Source organism: Magallana gigas, chromosome 10 (assembly GCF_963853765.1).
Source record: "Magallana gigas chromosome 10, xbMagGiga1.1, whole genome shotgun sequence".
Taxonomy (NCBI): Eukaryota; Metazoa; Mollusca; class Bivalvia; order Ostreida; family Ostreidae; genus Magallana; species Magallana gigas.
This window is the reverse complement of record NC_088862.1, coordinates 16,194,013-16,208,205: the sequence shown is the minus strand read 5'-3', so window position 1 is coordinate 16,208,205 and position 14,193 is coordinate 16,194,013. Positions and strand designations below refer to the sequence as shown.

Below are 14,193 nucleotides of genomic sequence, written 5' to 3'. Positions count from 1 at the left end.
TAGATTTCCTCGAATATGCTTCCAAAATTGATGAGTTTGAATAAGTTGTTACAATCTATGTTAATTCGGCTTTTTTGCAATTGTCTGATACTTTGTCAAAATTTTACTCAATCCCAGCCTTCATAATTGTAAAAAAATTGACACAACGGTATATTATGTAAAAAAAGACCCCAAAGAATTTTTTTTTTAAATTACTACAAACCGGGAAAATCAAACAACTATATCAAAGTAGATAATTTTAATCATTAGATTTATTCAATTTTGTGATCCAAGGGAAAATCCACAAGTCGGACGGTATCCGTAATAAAAGTTTTATGAAAACCCCGAAAACTCATAAACTGCTGAATTAACAAACAAAGTGAACATTTGTATACCGATAACAAATACAGGCACCTGACGTTAGAAATATTTTGTTTTACAATAAGATTCCAAGAACTTTGACAATAAAAAGATTTGTCACGGTCGCCATTTTGATTTTTAAGACCGACTTATCTGACACGATTTTCTTCATTTGCGATTCATGCAAAAGTAATAGGTAAAAATAAATGCGTTCGCCACTTACTACTTTTTTTGTGTAAACTCGTACATCACCTACACGAATTACGATACAACCGTTCCCTTCATTAAAAACCATACTCCGAAAATCAGAGACATAAATAACAGAGATTGTCAATCTCGCCTTTAGCGTGTAAATGTTACGGAAGCAACCTTACTTTGAGAACTACAAGTGCAACAGAAATCTTGTATAAGTCATTAAATTTGAACCTGATAGTGAACATGAACCTGTAAATATTCTAAGCATGTTTTATTTATGAAATATTTACAAAAACTCTTTATCTAATTTTTAAATTACTTTTTTAAAACTTATTGACTTTTCACAAAGTAATGGTAATGCATTACTTTACTCATGTAATGGTAATGTAATGCATTACTTCAAGAAAATTAAGTAATGGTAATGGTATTTTAATGCCCTAATTCATGAAGTAATGGTAATGAAATGCATTTTTTTTACAATGTAATTCACCCCAAGCCTGATTCCAACTAAGCCGGAAAACATGAACATTGACATTAAACTTGGTTCTTTAATCGATAATATTGTATACATGTATATTATATGATGTATAAGTCTTCCAAAATGTATAATCTATTATAGATTAAGCTTACAATGCATTGTTTAAAATTTAAATTCAGTTTAATCAACTAAAGAGCCAATGAACGGGAAGGCAAATTCAGACTTGTTTTTATTTTCTTTGTTCAAAATTCTTTTAGAGACGAACAGCAGTCATACCGCAAGTAGACTGGAAGCCAATGAAACACCTATTTAATTTGTAAAACATCTGTGTATAACCCGTCCCGATTTTTATCAAAATAAAATTCAAAATTGGCACATTGCATTTGGGAACTTTAATTTCGATTCCACCATCAACCTCTTCTATTGATTAATGAGCTCGTACACCAACCGAATCGTCAAGGGCGCTGTGCATTCAGTTACATAACTCATTCCGCATTTGAACCCGAGCAAGAATATTTTGATCAATAAAACTATTTGTTTATTTTCTAAATAAAACTTTGTTTATCCACAGAGGACTTAAAAAGATTTAATGCGTGTTTTTATGATACATATTTACTGAAATGCATGAAAACTTTCTGCACTATTTTCTTACGCGTAGACTCAATTCATGTGTTCTACGCGTGCCTTCCGGTTTGAGAATTCGGCTGACAGTAAACCAATAGACAGGGTCACGTGACCCCGTCTAAAAATGAAGCATGTGAAGTACTATATTTTTTTATTGCTTTTTAGTTGCAGTAGACATAATTCTAATATTTTAAAGTTTAAAAAATGGTGTTTAACCATTGATAACATTTTTAAGATAAGTTAAAAAATGTGAAATTATGTAAAAATTTCGAAATAGCATTTTTGTAACATTTCATTATAAAATTTCATTTTAATCAATCAGATGGTGATAATCACATTTGCTATTACTTTCTTACATATTAATGATAATTTAAAACATTTGAAACTTTTTTTTGCTTTGATATTTTTTTAATATGAGCCAAATAATGATTTTGGTTGAAATCATGTGATCGAAGAAGGGGGTATGCATCTTCTGGAGACTCTAGTGATAAAAGTAAATAGTTAAGCCATGAATTTTGTGGGCTTTTTTATTACATAAGGTATCATTATACTTGATTAATGGAAAAAAAACCTTACTTGAACCACAAAAATCCTGAGTAGGGACCTACCTTAATTGCTGTCATTTGATTTTTATTAAAATTATGACCTAACATGATAATTTTTTGTGCATAATTTAATGAATTTTGAGATCATGCCTCATTGTATTAATATTTGGCGGCTGGACCTTGTGAGCTAAAAAGAATTGTGCATAGGTATATATATTTTGGTCTTTTTCATGCGTGTAAAAGTTGTTTCAAATTTTAAAAACAATTGGTTAGAAACAGATTTCTTAAAGGCTGGGGCTATCTTAAATAATTAAGTTTTTTAGGGAGACCAGACTGAGCCCGGGCCCCCAGATCCGTGCATGATATGAAGTACGTTGATTACATTACATACTGATAGTTAATTAGTGTGTATGCATATGACTATCGTTTTACTGATTTAATGCATTTGCAGGAATAAAAGAAAACGCCTATATTATCAAATAATTTTCGTAGTTTTACCTAATACTGATTTGATATACCCGGGATCGATGGCGCGTAATATATCTCTTTTCCTATATATGTAGGGTTTGTAATGGTGATTATCTATTGTATTCTTGAATTATTACAATTGTGCTGCAAGTATGATTAAGAAAAATAAATTCCGACCACCATTAATATATTTTGCTACACGGGATACAAAAAGAGCTCTGGCACTGTCGTTTCAAGATAAACCATAGCGCGTTATCAAATAGGAATTTCTTAAAGGGACTTGGACACGATTTGAGCTAAAAAAATTCAAAATTTATTTTTTCAATTTTTAAATCTATAATTGTGAATATAGATGTTTTCAATGCTTTGACAAAATTTGAAAGTCAATTATCGTGTTACAAGCAAGTTACACAGGTTAGAATTCTTTGTCTTGTAAACAAAGCTCGAGTCCTGTTAATGTTTATGTATTTGTTGTACTGGTTTAATTTTCAATCTAATGTTGCTGTTTGTTGTGATGAAATTATTTATGAACCCACTGAATCAGTCTATCTTGTATCCACAAGTTATTTTGATAAAGTAATGGCAATTTCTTTACTTTACAGTATTTGTAAACAAATATAAGACTCGAGCTTTGTTTACATAACAACGATTTCTTTCCTCTGTATCTCGCTTGTAACATGACTTCTAACATTCAAATTTTGGTGAATCATTCAAAATACAAAAGTAAACTATTTTATACATAGAAATCAAAAAGAAAATTTTCATCTGAAATTGTGTCCAGGTCCCTTTAATATTGCTTATGGTAAAATGAAGGTAGTCCTTAGAACTGCCATAACTCAACTATAAATATATCAATTATAGACTTACGCCAACCCAACAGTAGACGTAAACTTACGACTGTTTATTGACGTAACGTCACACGTACGACATTTTGTGAATAACTAAAATCTTTTTTAAAAATCTTACGTCAAACTTACGTCTACGATTAAACGTACGATTTTTTGTGAATAAATCCCCAGGAAACTATAGTTTACGACGATAATCTACATTTCACATCTGTAAGCCATAGTTAACGCAATCATATATTTCAGGAGTGTATAACTATATATAAATAAACAAATTTTAGTTACAAGACATAGTTTATCTGATAAATATAGTTTCGCTATGTGAAACTATCATTAACAACTATTATAACTATAGTTAACGAATGTAAATTATAGTAACATATGCATGTGAATCTATATCTATCAGCAAAATCTATCGTAAACCTTATTTACAGACAGATAAACTTAGATTTTCATTCAAACGCTATAGTTTATACTATGCAGATGAAAACTATAGAAAACGGATCGTTATATATAGTATACATTATATAACACTATCACAATCCGACTGGGGGGGGGGGGGGTGCGAATCAACCTGGTTTAAATATTTCCTGGACTGCATGCCTGGAAAAACCATCGATCGGATCACCTCATCCATTTTCCACTCCTCCAAGCTGAGAAGTTTGTAAATAAATTGTAGCGTGGAGATCTCCGGTAGATATTAGGCATATTTCAAGGTATCACACCGGTAATTGTTTTCACTATATAACACTATAGAGGGGAAAAAATTCTTAAAAATCAGTTTGTATTTTTCATGGCAAAATATTCGGAGGAAATGTTATTTGTTACCTATCTCATCAGCTAACACCATAAAAAGGGCAAGCGATACTGCATTTTCTCAAAATATCTAGCTCCAAACAGGTCTAACCTCAAAACCACGTGTTTTCCATTTGTATGTAAACAGACTGCACACTCCACAGGAAGCTGCTGCATGAGCCCTGAAAGAAGTAGTCCCTGTGAAATAAAATCATCACCTAAAAAAATACATGAAATATCCTACTCAGTGGTACAAAAAATTTTAAAACTGAGTAAAGGAAAATGTAAAAATGCAGTCAAGGAAAAAAATAATTCTGAAGTATATATGGAACTACAATTTACTAAGTTCATTTTGATTGGCCGATTACCGGTGTGATACCTTTATTAGCAAGTAGACGCTGTAGATATCCTGGAACAGTTCTGGAGGTAGCAAACGAATACACCCAAGAGAAGAGTGTATTTTTTGTTAACTACTGTTCAGTTTAATTGTCCAAAATCGATAGTTTTCATGTGGATCACTGGTACTGTTGGTAAGTTATTGATTCCTTAAGTCTTCTTGCTTGTTATATTGATTTTTTACATTATCAATTAGTAAAACGACAACTATACTGCAGTACCTATATTAAACTGTTAAATTATATCATTTTATTTTAAAGGATTAAAATTCGTATTTATTTGTGTAATGTGATGTTAACAAATATAAGATTTCCTCAAAGTAAATCTGTTCCAATGTCACATTATTTTACACATTTACCGAGTCGTGCAGGTTTGTAGAACTTTAATCACTGTTAATCATAAATTGATTTATGCAGATTGATTTGGACTATTGGGGGAAGCGACCCGGTGTTAAAAGCTTGCTCTGAACCACCCACATGCAATTTGTTTTACACCTTATGTTAAATATTACTAAAAACCCCTAGAAACAATAGCACATGCTATTGTTTATTATACATTTGGCGCACTGTGTGAAACATTTAGTGTCTTTACATGGTCTATGGGGCCAAATAAGTCAGGGGGTTCAGCTACTGGGCCATCAGATGATATGATAGCACCATGTCAATTTCAACAGACTGCCTGTTTAATTTGTCACAATGATTCCAGTTTTTGTAATGAAGAATATAATTGTGCAAGGTCTATAACTCATCATGTGCTTGAATTATTACATCTATACTGGCGTGCGACCAGTTCTCGCTGAGTACCATTTCTCACCAGTGCATTGTGACGTCATTTTTCGTCTATAATTTTATGTGTTGATAAAATGAGGTACGTCACAATGTACTGGCGAGAAATGGTACTCGGCGAGAACTGGTCGCACGCCAGTACTGAGTAGTGTATAAGTACCAGTTTTGGCTACAGTACTGTCACACTGATCAGTGAAGTCGGACTCCCTAAACAAAGAAAACTGAAGTGAATTTATGCAAGCAATTTGGACTCTGTTTTCAGTGATTTTACGATTAAAATATTATTGTGTATCAGTAAAATATCCATAAATAATATTAGATTTTTTGGAAGTTTGGGTCTTTAAATCAAAGATGGTCAAAATAATGTTCTTTTACAATAAATCTGTAATCTTTTAAGAAATTGATAAAAAAATTAAGTCTTTATAATGCAGATGGGTTTAAGAGTATAATTAGTATAATTATAGATATTAATTGATGAAAACTACTTTTAAATTTTATAATGTATAACACTTTTAACAATTAGAGCTCTGTCTGTATAGGCGGAAACCATTTTAATGTACATGTATACCAACACACTTTTAAAGTATGATCATATCATTTATTAATAAAAGCTTGACCTGACATTAACTATCTAAATCAGAAAAACCCAGTAAAAAAGGAATCTATCACTTGACTTTAAGCTTTGTTATTTCCTGACTTCACTAGTTGAACTAGATTTACATAATTATACAGTTTATAGACTGCCATAGCGACTATCTGAATCAAGTGACTCTCTGCCTTATACGACCATATTAAGTCCCTCCCAACATAATTTTCTATATGAACACCCTTCAGGGACGAGCAAGTAAGTTTGCATGCAGTGTATGACAAAATAACAATAGAGTTAATCCTAACTTAAAAAAAATGACCAGTTGATCTTCCACTAATCCATTATTCATATCTGCCAGAGTAGCTTAAATCTCTAACTATGCTTTACTTGCATTGGTCAATATTTTGATGATTTATTTGATATTCTTATCTCATGGCACCAATTTCCATGGCCAGATGGGAGAGGATCGTACTTATTGGCTTTATGGTTTGCGACGATGGGTGTCCCTTTTGGTGGCGGATATGATATATTAAGTCAACTAAACAATTTGTTTCAAAAGAGATATTTGTTTATATAGTTTGATGAGTCAAAAAATAGGATAAAAAAGAAAAAACTAGTTATGAACTGGAGGAAATCTATCTCGATTAATTTAAATGTTCTTAAATTTTATCGTTTTCTTTTAGGTTAATTAGGACTTATCATCACCATGGTAGTTGAAAGACGACTCTTTTTATTAGTGATTCTTCTCCTTTCAATGAATAATTACGCTAATGCTGGAAAAGATAAAGAGTACATCCAGGAAATATCAACTGGGAAAGGTGAGTTGATAAAATTTTTCCAGGGGGTGTCTGAAGGATAATTGTGTTTGTCGGGGAGGGGGGGGGGGGAGAGGTCCTAGGCATATTTGTGATACTTTTACTATGTAAATTTAATATTCATTTACCAGACCCAACCCCCTTCTAGATCAGCGCAAGAAACTGAACTAATAACTGACAGATGTTCCGAAGACATATACACATCCTTGCTATAATAACCTAATTTTTGTAATTAATAAAAAATGTCCTGTACTGCCATCTTGAATTTTTATGAAAACATCTTTGATTTGTTTACAAAGCTCACCTGAATGGACGGGTAAAGAATGATTATTACCTATCAAAAGTTACCAATGAGATTCGCAAGTCTGAAGAGTAAATTTAAATATAGAATTACCGGGTAAAAAATTCCCCTTTTTGAAATACATGTGTTTTTTATTTAGACAATTTGTGAAATAAGTATTGAAAAACAAATAAATAAATTAACCTAAAACATCATATTGACCATCAGAACATGTTTATTTCATGCTAAAAATGGTAAAAAAAATTTTTTTTAGAAAAAATAGCACAAAACAGTAATATGTGACTTAAGAAAAGGGAGGTTAAACCAAGCTGACATGGAGAACTCTGTTTTGTATTATATTCCTTGTAATCTATCTTCTACGCTAATGACATTTGGTTTCTTTATTTCGATCAGTGCTTCAAGTGGATGTCTATTTCATGATTATGCAAACACTTAACCATGTGATTGTATTAAAAACTGAAACAACTCTTTATAATTTTATATGTACACACATACGGTGATAATGATAATTGATTATCCGATCAAAACTTTGTTTTACAGAGATTGTGGGAGATGGCAACTGTTTCTACAGGTGCTTGTCTGTTTATCTTCATGGACACCAAAATGAACACAGTACAATAAGGGAGAACATCATCTGGTATATGTCCGGTGGCGGTTGCGAGTCTGAGGCGGAAAATGAAGAAAGGTCACGTCGTTACGGTCGATTGATGCATAACACACGCCAAAGTTACGAGGATTACTTAAGGTATTTTATAATATATCCAAATTAAATCAGATTATAAAATCATGCGGTTTTACAGATGATCGTGAACTTTGAGAAATTAAGATAAAGTTTTGGTGTTCACGATTTTATATTCGGTGAGATTCGTGATACAAACTCATATATATTCAAGGATAGTGGAATTTAGTATTTGCATTATAAACATGTTAAATAAGGAATCTATAATAACATTATTTTGTGAATACAATATCATTTGTTAAAGATTTGATTAAGGGCGTTTGGGGATATCCCTGGGATTACATTGCATGCACCGTGAGACCTCAGGGCTAAGTGTGTACGGATACACCTCCAAATAAATTCCTGTACACCCTTGATTTGACCTGGAAAACAAATTTATTATTATTTTTTTTAATAAATTCAAAGCCTAGTTGAATATTCTACTCTTTACAGATATTGTTTGTCCAGCCTTTATACGATGATAATATTAATGGAGTTCGTTTTTCTCCTAACGATATTTCTATAAAACTTAGATTTTTAACTATCTGTGTAAAATCGCGAGAAGCACACCATGTGGATTTTAAAATCGAACAGATGTGAATTGAATAAAACTAATTAAAGAATAATTAAGCTATTCATTTGCAATTTTATTTTCTTATACTTTGTCACAGAATCACATATTTAAATACTCTTGCAATAAAAGGAATCTACAGTTATATTGTATTTACAATGCATATTTCCTTTCCAGGCTCCACAGTAATAGTGGAGAGTGGGCTGATGAACCAATCATTCAAGCAGCTGCCGACTTGTATGGTTTCAATATTTACGTCAGTTCATATGGAAACTCTGGAGTCAGTCAACTCGTAAGGGCAACCTCTGAACAACTGCAACATGATAGCAGCAGACTGCTCCACTTAAGATTGGAGAATTCTCACTACACCTGCATCGAACATGGTAGCCACTTCTGTATTTGGTTTATTTTGCTTCTTATGAGCATATTTCTCTTGTCCATATTTGAACGTAACAGTTACTGCAGATTCCTTATTAAATGCAAGGAATTAATATCCCTGTAAAATCTTGAGGAGCAACCCTTGCAGATTTTAAAATCTCGTATTTATTTTTCAGAAAGATTTGAACTATATGAAATAATGACAAAAACATTGATGCTTGAGATTTTATATTCTCGCAATTTGATACACACAAAGGAATTGCAGAATAAAGTACATGTACTAGACAGTGTAAAATGAGGAATTTACAGTGTAGACTTTTATTTCCTAACTATTTTTCTTTCAAATTAACAGATTGTCAAACAGACTCTGTGCCTTCAGGTGACTTTATTGAGATGCCAGTCGTTATAGACTTTGGAAAGCAAAATGGAGCTGAGCGATGTAAGTAGACATCTTTTTAAGGCCAAAACAAATTAATGTTTGGGTTCTTGGGTACCAGACCGCATGCTGCCACATTGGTTTATATTATTGCCTGATTGAAAATGAAATTAAAACTGTAAACCAACTTTTATTCGAGAGTGAGATAATTTTGCAAGGTTTGCAAGAGCCTTTTTGTCAAGAATATTTCTCGCCGTGTACTAGTCCTTGTCGTATGGTTGTAAAAAACAACACAGGTCTGGATGTGGCTTATTCGTGAAAATTAGTCTTTGTGAAATAGTTTATCTCTAGGAAATTGCGAAAATAATTTTTTCGTAAATAAAGGTTGGTTTTCAGTAACTTAGTAATAAGTTAAGATACAAAAATTATTTATTCCCCTTTGAAAATATATACATGTACTAAATAAAAACAAAATACCAGAGCTCCTTTAAAACCTTGGGCCTAAGAATTAAATTATAACTTTCTTTTAGCCTTAAATCCCAGCTATGGTATATATTCAAGTTAATTTTAACTTGCATGGTTGACCTCTTAGCCATCTTTTTTTGTCAGCCTTGAAATTGTAATATTTTCTCTCAGAACTACATGTACTTGGTCTAGACTATCTTAATGTAAAAGGTGGGGGGATGATACATAGAATACATAGCCCCTATAATTATGCCTTTCTTCGAAGAAGGGAGGGCATATTGCTTTGCTGCTGTCCGTCTGTCTGTTGGTCGGTCGGTCGGTCCACGAACAGTTTCTGTTCATTTTCTTCGCAGAGGATAAACATATTGTAATGAAATTTGGAATACCGATTATTTATGATAATATCTAGGTCAAGTTAAATAATGGGGACGATTGAGCAATTTTTGGCCCTTGGACATAGAAAAATTCCAGTTATTTGCAGTTTCCATTCATTTTCTTTAAAGAGGATGAAAATATTGAAATGAAATTTGGTATACAGATTAATTATGATAATATCTAGGTCAAGTTTGATATTGGGTACGATTGTGCAATTTTCGACAGAGTTATGCCCCTTGGACGTAGAAAAATTCCAATTATGTGCAGATTGCGTTCATTTTCTCTATGGATGTTTCCAAGGGAGGGGGCATAAGTGTTTCACAAACATCTCTTGTTCCTATTGGATTATTTGTTTGTAATAAAAATTATTCTTACTTTTTGCCCCTTGATATCATGCAGAAAATCTAATGTTGATCTTATTACATTTGTAGATGAAGATAGCCTTGATGTTTTGGACTACAGCAAGACTGTTGGTCTTCCAAAGACTGTTGGAGATGAAAAACCAAGCAATGCAGGGATTGACCCATTCAACAGTAAGTGAACATTTACAAATCAATGGTGAATAATGCTGTTGATTCGTTTAAATTTATGAGAGCCAATTTTAATAGATTAATTCTCAGCATTTTAAAGTATCAATAAGGGTTTAATGTTTGCTTTTTAATTTGTACAATTTATTTGAATAAAGACTTTTGTTTCATTATTCTTTGGAGATATTAATTCATGGAGAAGTGGTATACTCACAAAAACCCAAAAATTGAGCCACCATAAATATATCCATGATTTTAAAGTATGCACTATGCAAGAATACATTTAATATGAAACAAAGATTTAATGAAGACTTCTGTTCTTGCAAAACATTTAAGATACAAACTTTCTGCATAGCCATAACGATGGAGTCTGAGAGAGACTACCAAACTTTTACCCCTTTAAAAAGTGACGTACTGCATATTCATAATTCTATTCATATTCTGGGTGTGATGAATATCTCTCCTAAACCTTCTCTTCAACAAACATTTGGAATTGTGAAAACAGGCTGCAGAGAAAAGATTACATTGTCTTGCAAAAACATGCTTGCAAGCAAACCTAGTACCGGTAAATGATTCCAGAGTGTCTCTTTCGTGGTATATTTAACCATTATGATGTCATAATTGATTTGTAAAATCTTTTTCCCATACTTATTTCTTGACGTTTTAGATTAAATCAGTGAAAAAGTATTCCGATACCTATATTAAATCTGACATCATTTTAAGGGGAGGTTGAGAGCTTGTTTCAGGGGTTTTTTTTTGAGAGACTCGGGGCATTTAAGATATATTTTATTAGTCAAAAATGGATAAAGCTCCAAATTTTGTTCATTATTTCCCTCATATTACATAAAATTGACTAAATAACATGATTTTTCATTGTGTTTACCAAAAATTTAAGCCCCAGTACACCCTATTAAATAAATTGTTATGAAGCATCATCAAGGGTTGTCTCTAAGGCCCGGGGGGCGGGAAATTCCCCCACCTGAAGTGACGTAATTACCCGGCTATTTTTGCATTTCAAACACAAACTTGCTAGAAGCTAGACCTCCAGACCCCCTTATACTTTTTATTTCTTATAATATATCATATATATATATAGCCTTATATGGTTATTATAAAATTGACTTCCCAACATCAAATGATAAAAGATTATCAAATCATATTAGTAAATTCTCTATTAACACAAAAACATGCACAATGAAAACTAATGTCAACCTCTGTAAGAAAACTATTTTCTATTGTTTTTTTGCAGTGGAAGATCTTGAAAGTAAGCTTCCTGTGACATATCCAAAGAAGAATGAACGCCAAATTGACTGTAAGTTTAATAGCTCATACATTTGAATGAGAGATTGTATACCAGTTTTTATTAGCGACAATTTTATTTTTTTGGTCTACTGGAGTTAAACTCATTCACCGCAACTTTGATTTTCACCAGCAAGATATAATTTATCTGGAAAAAAGAATACCAGAGACATTTTTAAGGGCTGATTCATTGCAAGAAATATTAGCGATGACAAGGTTCTCGCAAACTTTATTAAAAATTCTCATGCTTGAATAAAAATGGGTTTACAGTATTGCAATTATACCTACCATAAGAATGATATCCAATTTCAAATTGTCTTTATCAGAAAAAGTATTTATTTGAAGTGTAAAATATATTTCATAACATGTAAACAAATTTCAAAAGCTTTCTCTAATGATTCACGGAGGTTTAAATTCAATATACAAGCATTGAAGAGGAAATACGGCATGAACACTGTCAAATTTTTAAAGAGGTACTTTAATAATTAGAGGACAATAAAAATAACTCAGTGGAAGTGAATACTTTGTAGATGAAGATGACATAGATTATTTGGACAGCAGCAGGAGTAATATTCTTCCAGAGACTGTTGGAATTGAGGAATCAAGGGAAAAGAATGACGAAAATTTTGACGGTAGTATACCAGCTCATGTTCTGATGAACTGATATTTCTTTGTAATGTTAAAAGAAGGAATAATGCCTTTATAAGGCTTCTACTCGTATGTATATATTTATTTTTTGCATTTTGGATAGGTTTTGAAAATCTAGCGAAGAAAAAGAGGATCAGTACTGTGACAGAAGTTCGAGACAGAGAGCTTGAGAATCAAAAAGGTAAAAAAAAAAATACAACAACACACTTGATACTGTAAATGGGGAAATATTTGCCCCCGTTTATTGATTTTATTATCTCCCTTTTCAATCTCCTTGAATTTATTACTGGGAACATATCAATGTTTCAAATCATCCCCCATCAATGTTTCAAATTATCCCCCTTTAAACACAACTGTGTCTGAGCGATTCAAGATGGGGCGGAACTCTTTGCAAGTGTAGAGGGGTGAAAATTTACATGAGGTGAAAATCACCCTGTAAACAGTTATTTAATTAAACAAAAACTAAAATTTTGGGAGTGTTAGTATTTATCTTTAACAAGTACCCGAGGTGTGTTTTCTGATACCAATGTTTGGTGTTCCTCTCTTGACTTTTGTCAGTTTCCTTTCCTATCGCCATTCAAGCCATGGTAACCAAGCTGGTTGCAAGTTAAGATTGCTAAGAGAATTAATTTCCTTTGGGATGGGAATTGGGAGGGAACAAGGTTGAATTGGGGAGCAGTTCAATAAAGGCTAAAATGAAGACTAGCCTTTTTTTAATACATAAATTACAAAACCAATATATATTAGGAGAATGGGTTTTTGCAAATGATAATGCAACAAAATGGTCATAGTGTATAAATGTATACTATGTTTACATGTAAAAATCTTCTTCTTTACTTTAAGAGACCACATTATATTGAAACTGACTTCATATTTAGAAAGAATACATGTGTAAAACCCTCTATTAAGATTGTAAACATGTCCCCCAATGTAGGGTTCTGACTCTAGGGTGGGGGCAAAGTGTCATATAGTGTTAAATATACATGCAAATAATGTTTTTATCTTTTTCTTTACCTCTACTATAACTACTGTACCCGGAGGTAAATTGAAACTGACTGCACATTCAGATAGGCTATGAAGCCCTCTTTCAAAATTGTAAATTTCATGATCCCTGTATACAGTTTTCATAAAATTCAATGACACTTAATGTAAAACCCACCTGTGTCTGATATTTCTTGCAGATGAAGATCTTGAAAACAAGTTTTGTTTGATTGATACAGAAGAGGAGGAACCTATTGATTGTAAGCTAAACAATTACTTAAATCTAGCTAGAACAAGCACGATACAGTAAAACTAGTTTAGTACTAACACGGATATAGCGAAATATTCTCTCATGATTTGTTGTGGTATTATTTTGATTGTTATATATCCAGCAAGTAGTGTGTATTCTTTTACCAAACCTGGTTGAGGGGAAGGAAAACACACAATGAGCAATTACATGTAGCACCATATCTCCTTCGCATCATACTTACCTGTTAGAGTTTACGATAGCTACTCTAGAATTTGTTACTACCGCTGAGTAAAATTTTAAACACACCCCCAACCTTAACAGCACCCCCTACTACAGTGCATGCTCGTCTTCATTCTCGGCGCCATTTTGATAAGACGTTACCACATCGAGAAGAAAGTTTTTATTATTTTACGCCACAGTTTTTCGTCCC

The 14,193-nt window shown here is 32.4% G+C and overlaps 1 protein-coding gene across 5 annotated transcripts in view; it reads left to right on the top strand.

Moving 5' to 3' along the window:
* Positions 1-4,107: 4,107 nt before the first annotated feature.
* LOC105320551 (uncharacterized) overlaps positions 4,108-14,193 on the top strand; it is a 30,797-nt gene continuing 20,711 nt past the window's right edge. The window contains exons 1-11 of one of the 5 annotated variants that reach the window (XM_066073034.1): positions 4,108-4,221; positions 4,438-4,819; positions 6,743-6,877; positions 7,716-7,920; positions 8,642-8,847; positions 9,195-9,281; positions 10,490-10,591; positions 11,835-11,897; positions 12,415-12,516; positions 12,636-12,713; positions 13,714-13,773. In XM_066073034.1, coding sequence (XP_065929106.1) covers positions 6,766-6,877; positions 7,716-7,920; positions 8,642-8,847; positions 9,195-9,281; positions 10,490-10,591; positions 11,835-11,897; positions 12,415-12,516; positions 12,636-12,713; positions 13,714-13,773 — 1,015 coding nt within the window. In that variant the 5' untranslated portion in view covers positions 4,108-4,221; positions 4,438-4,819; positions 6,743-6,765. The other 4 variants (XM_066073035.1, XM_066073036.1, XM_066073033.1 and 1 more) reach the window with 4 other exon arrangements.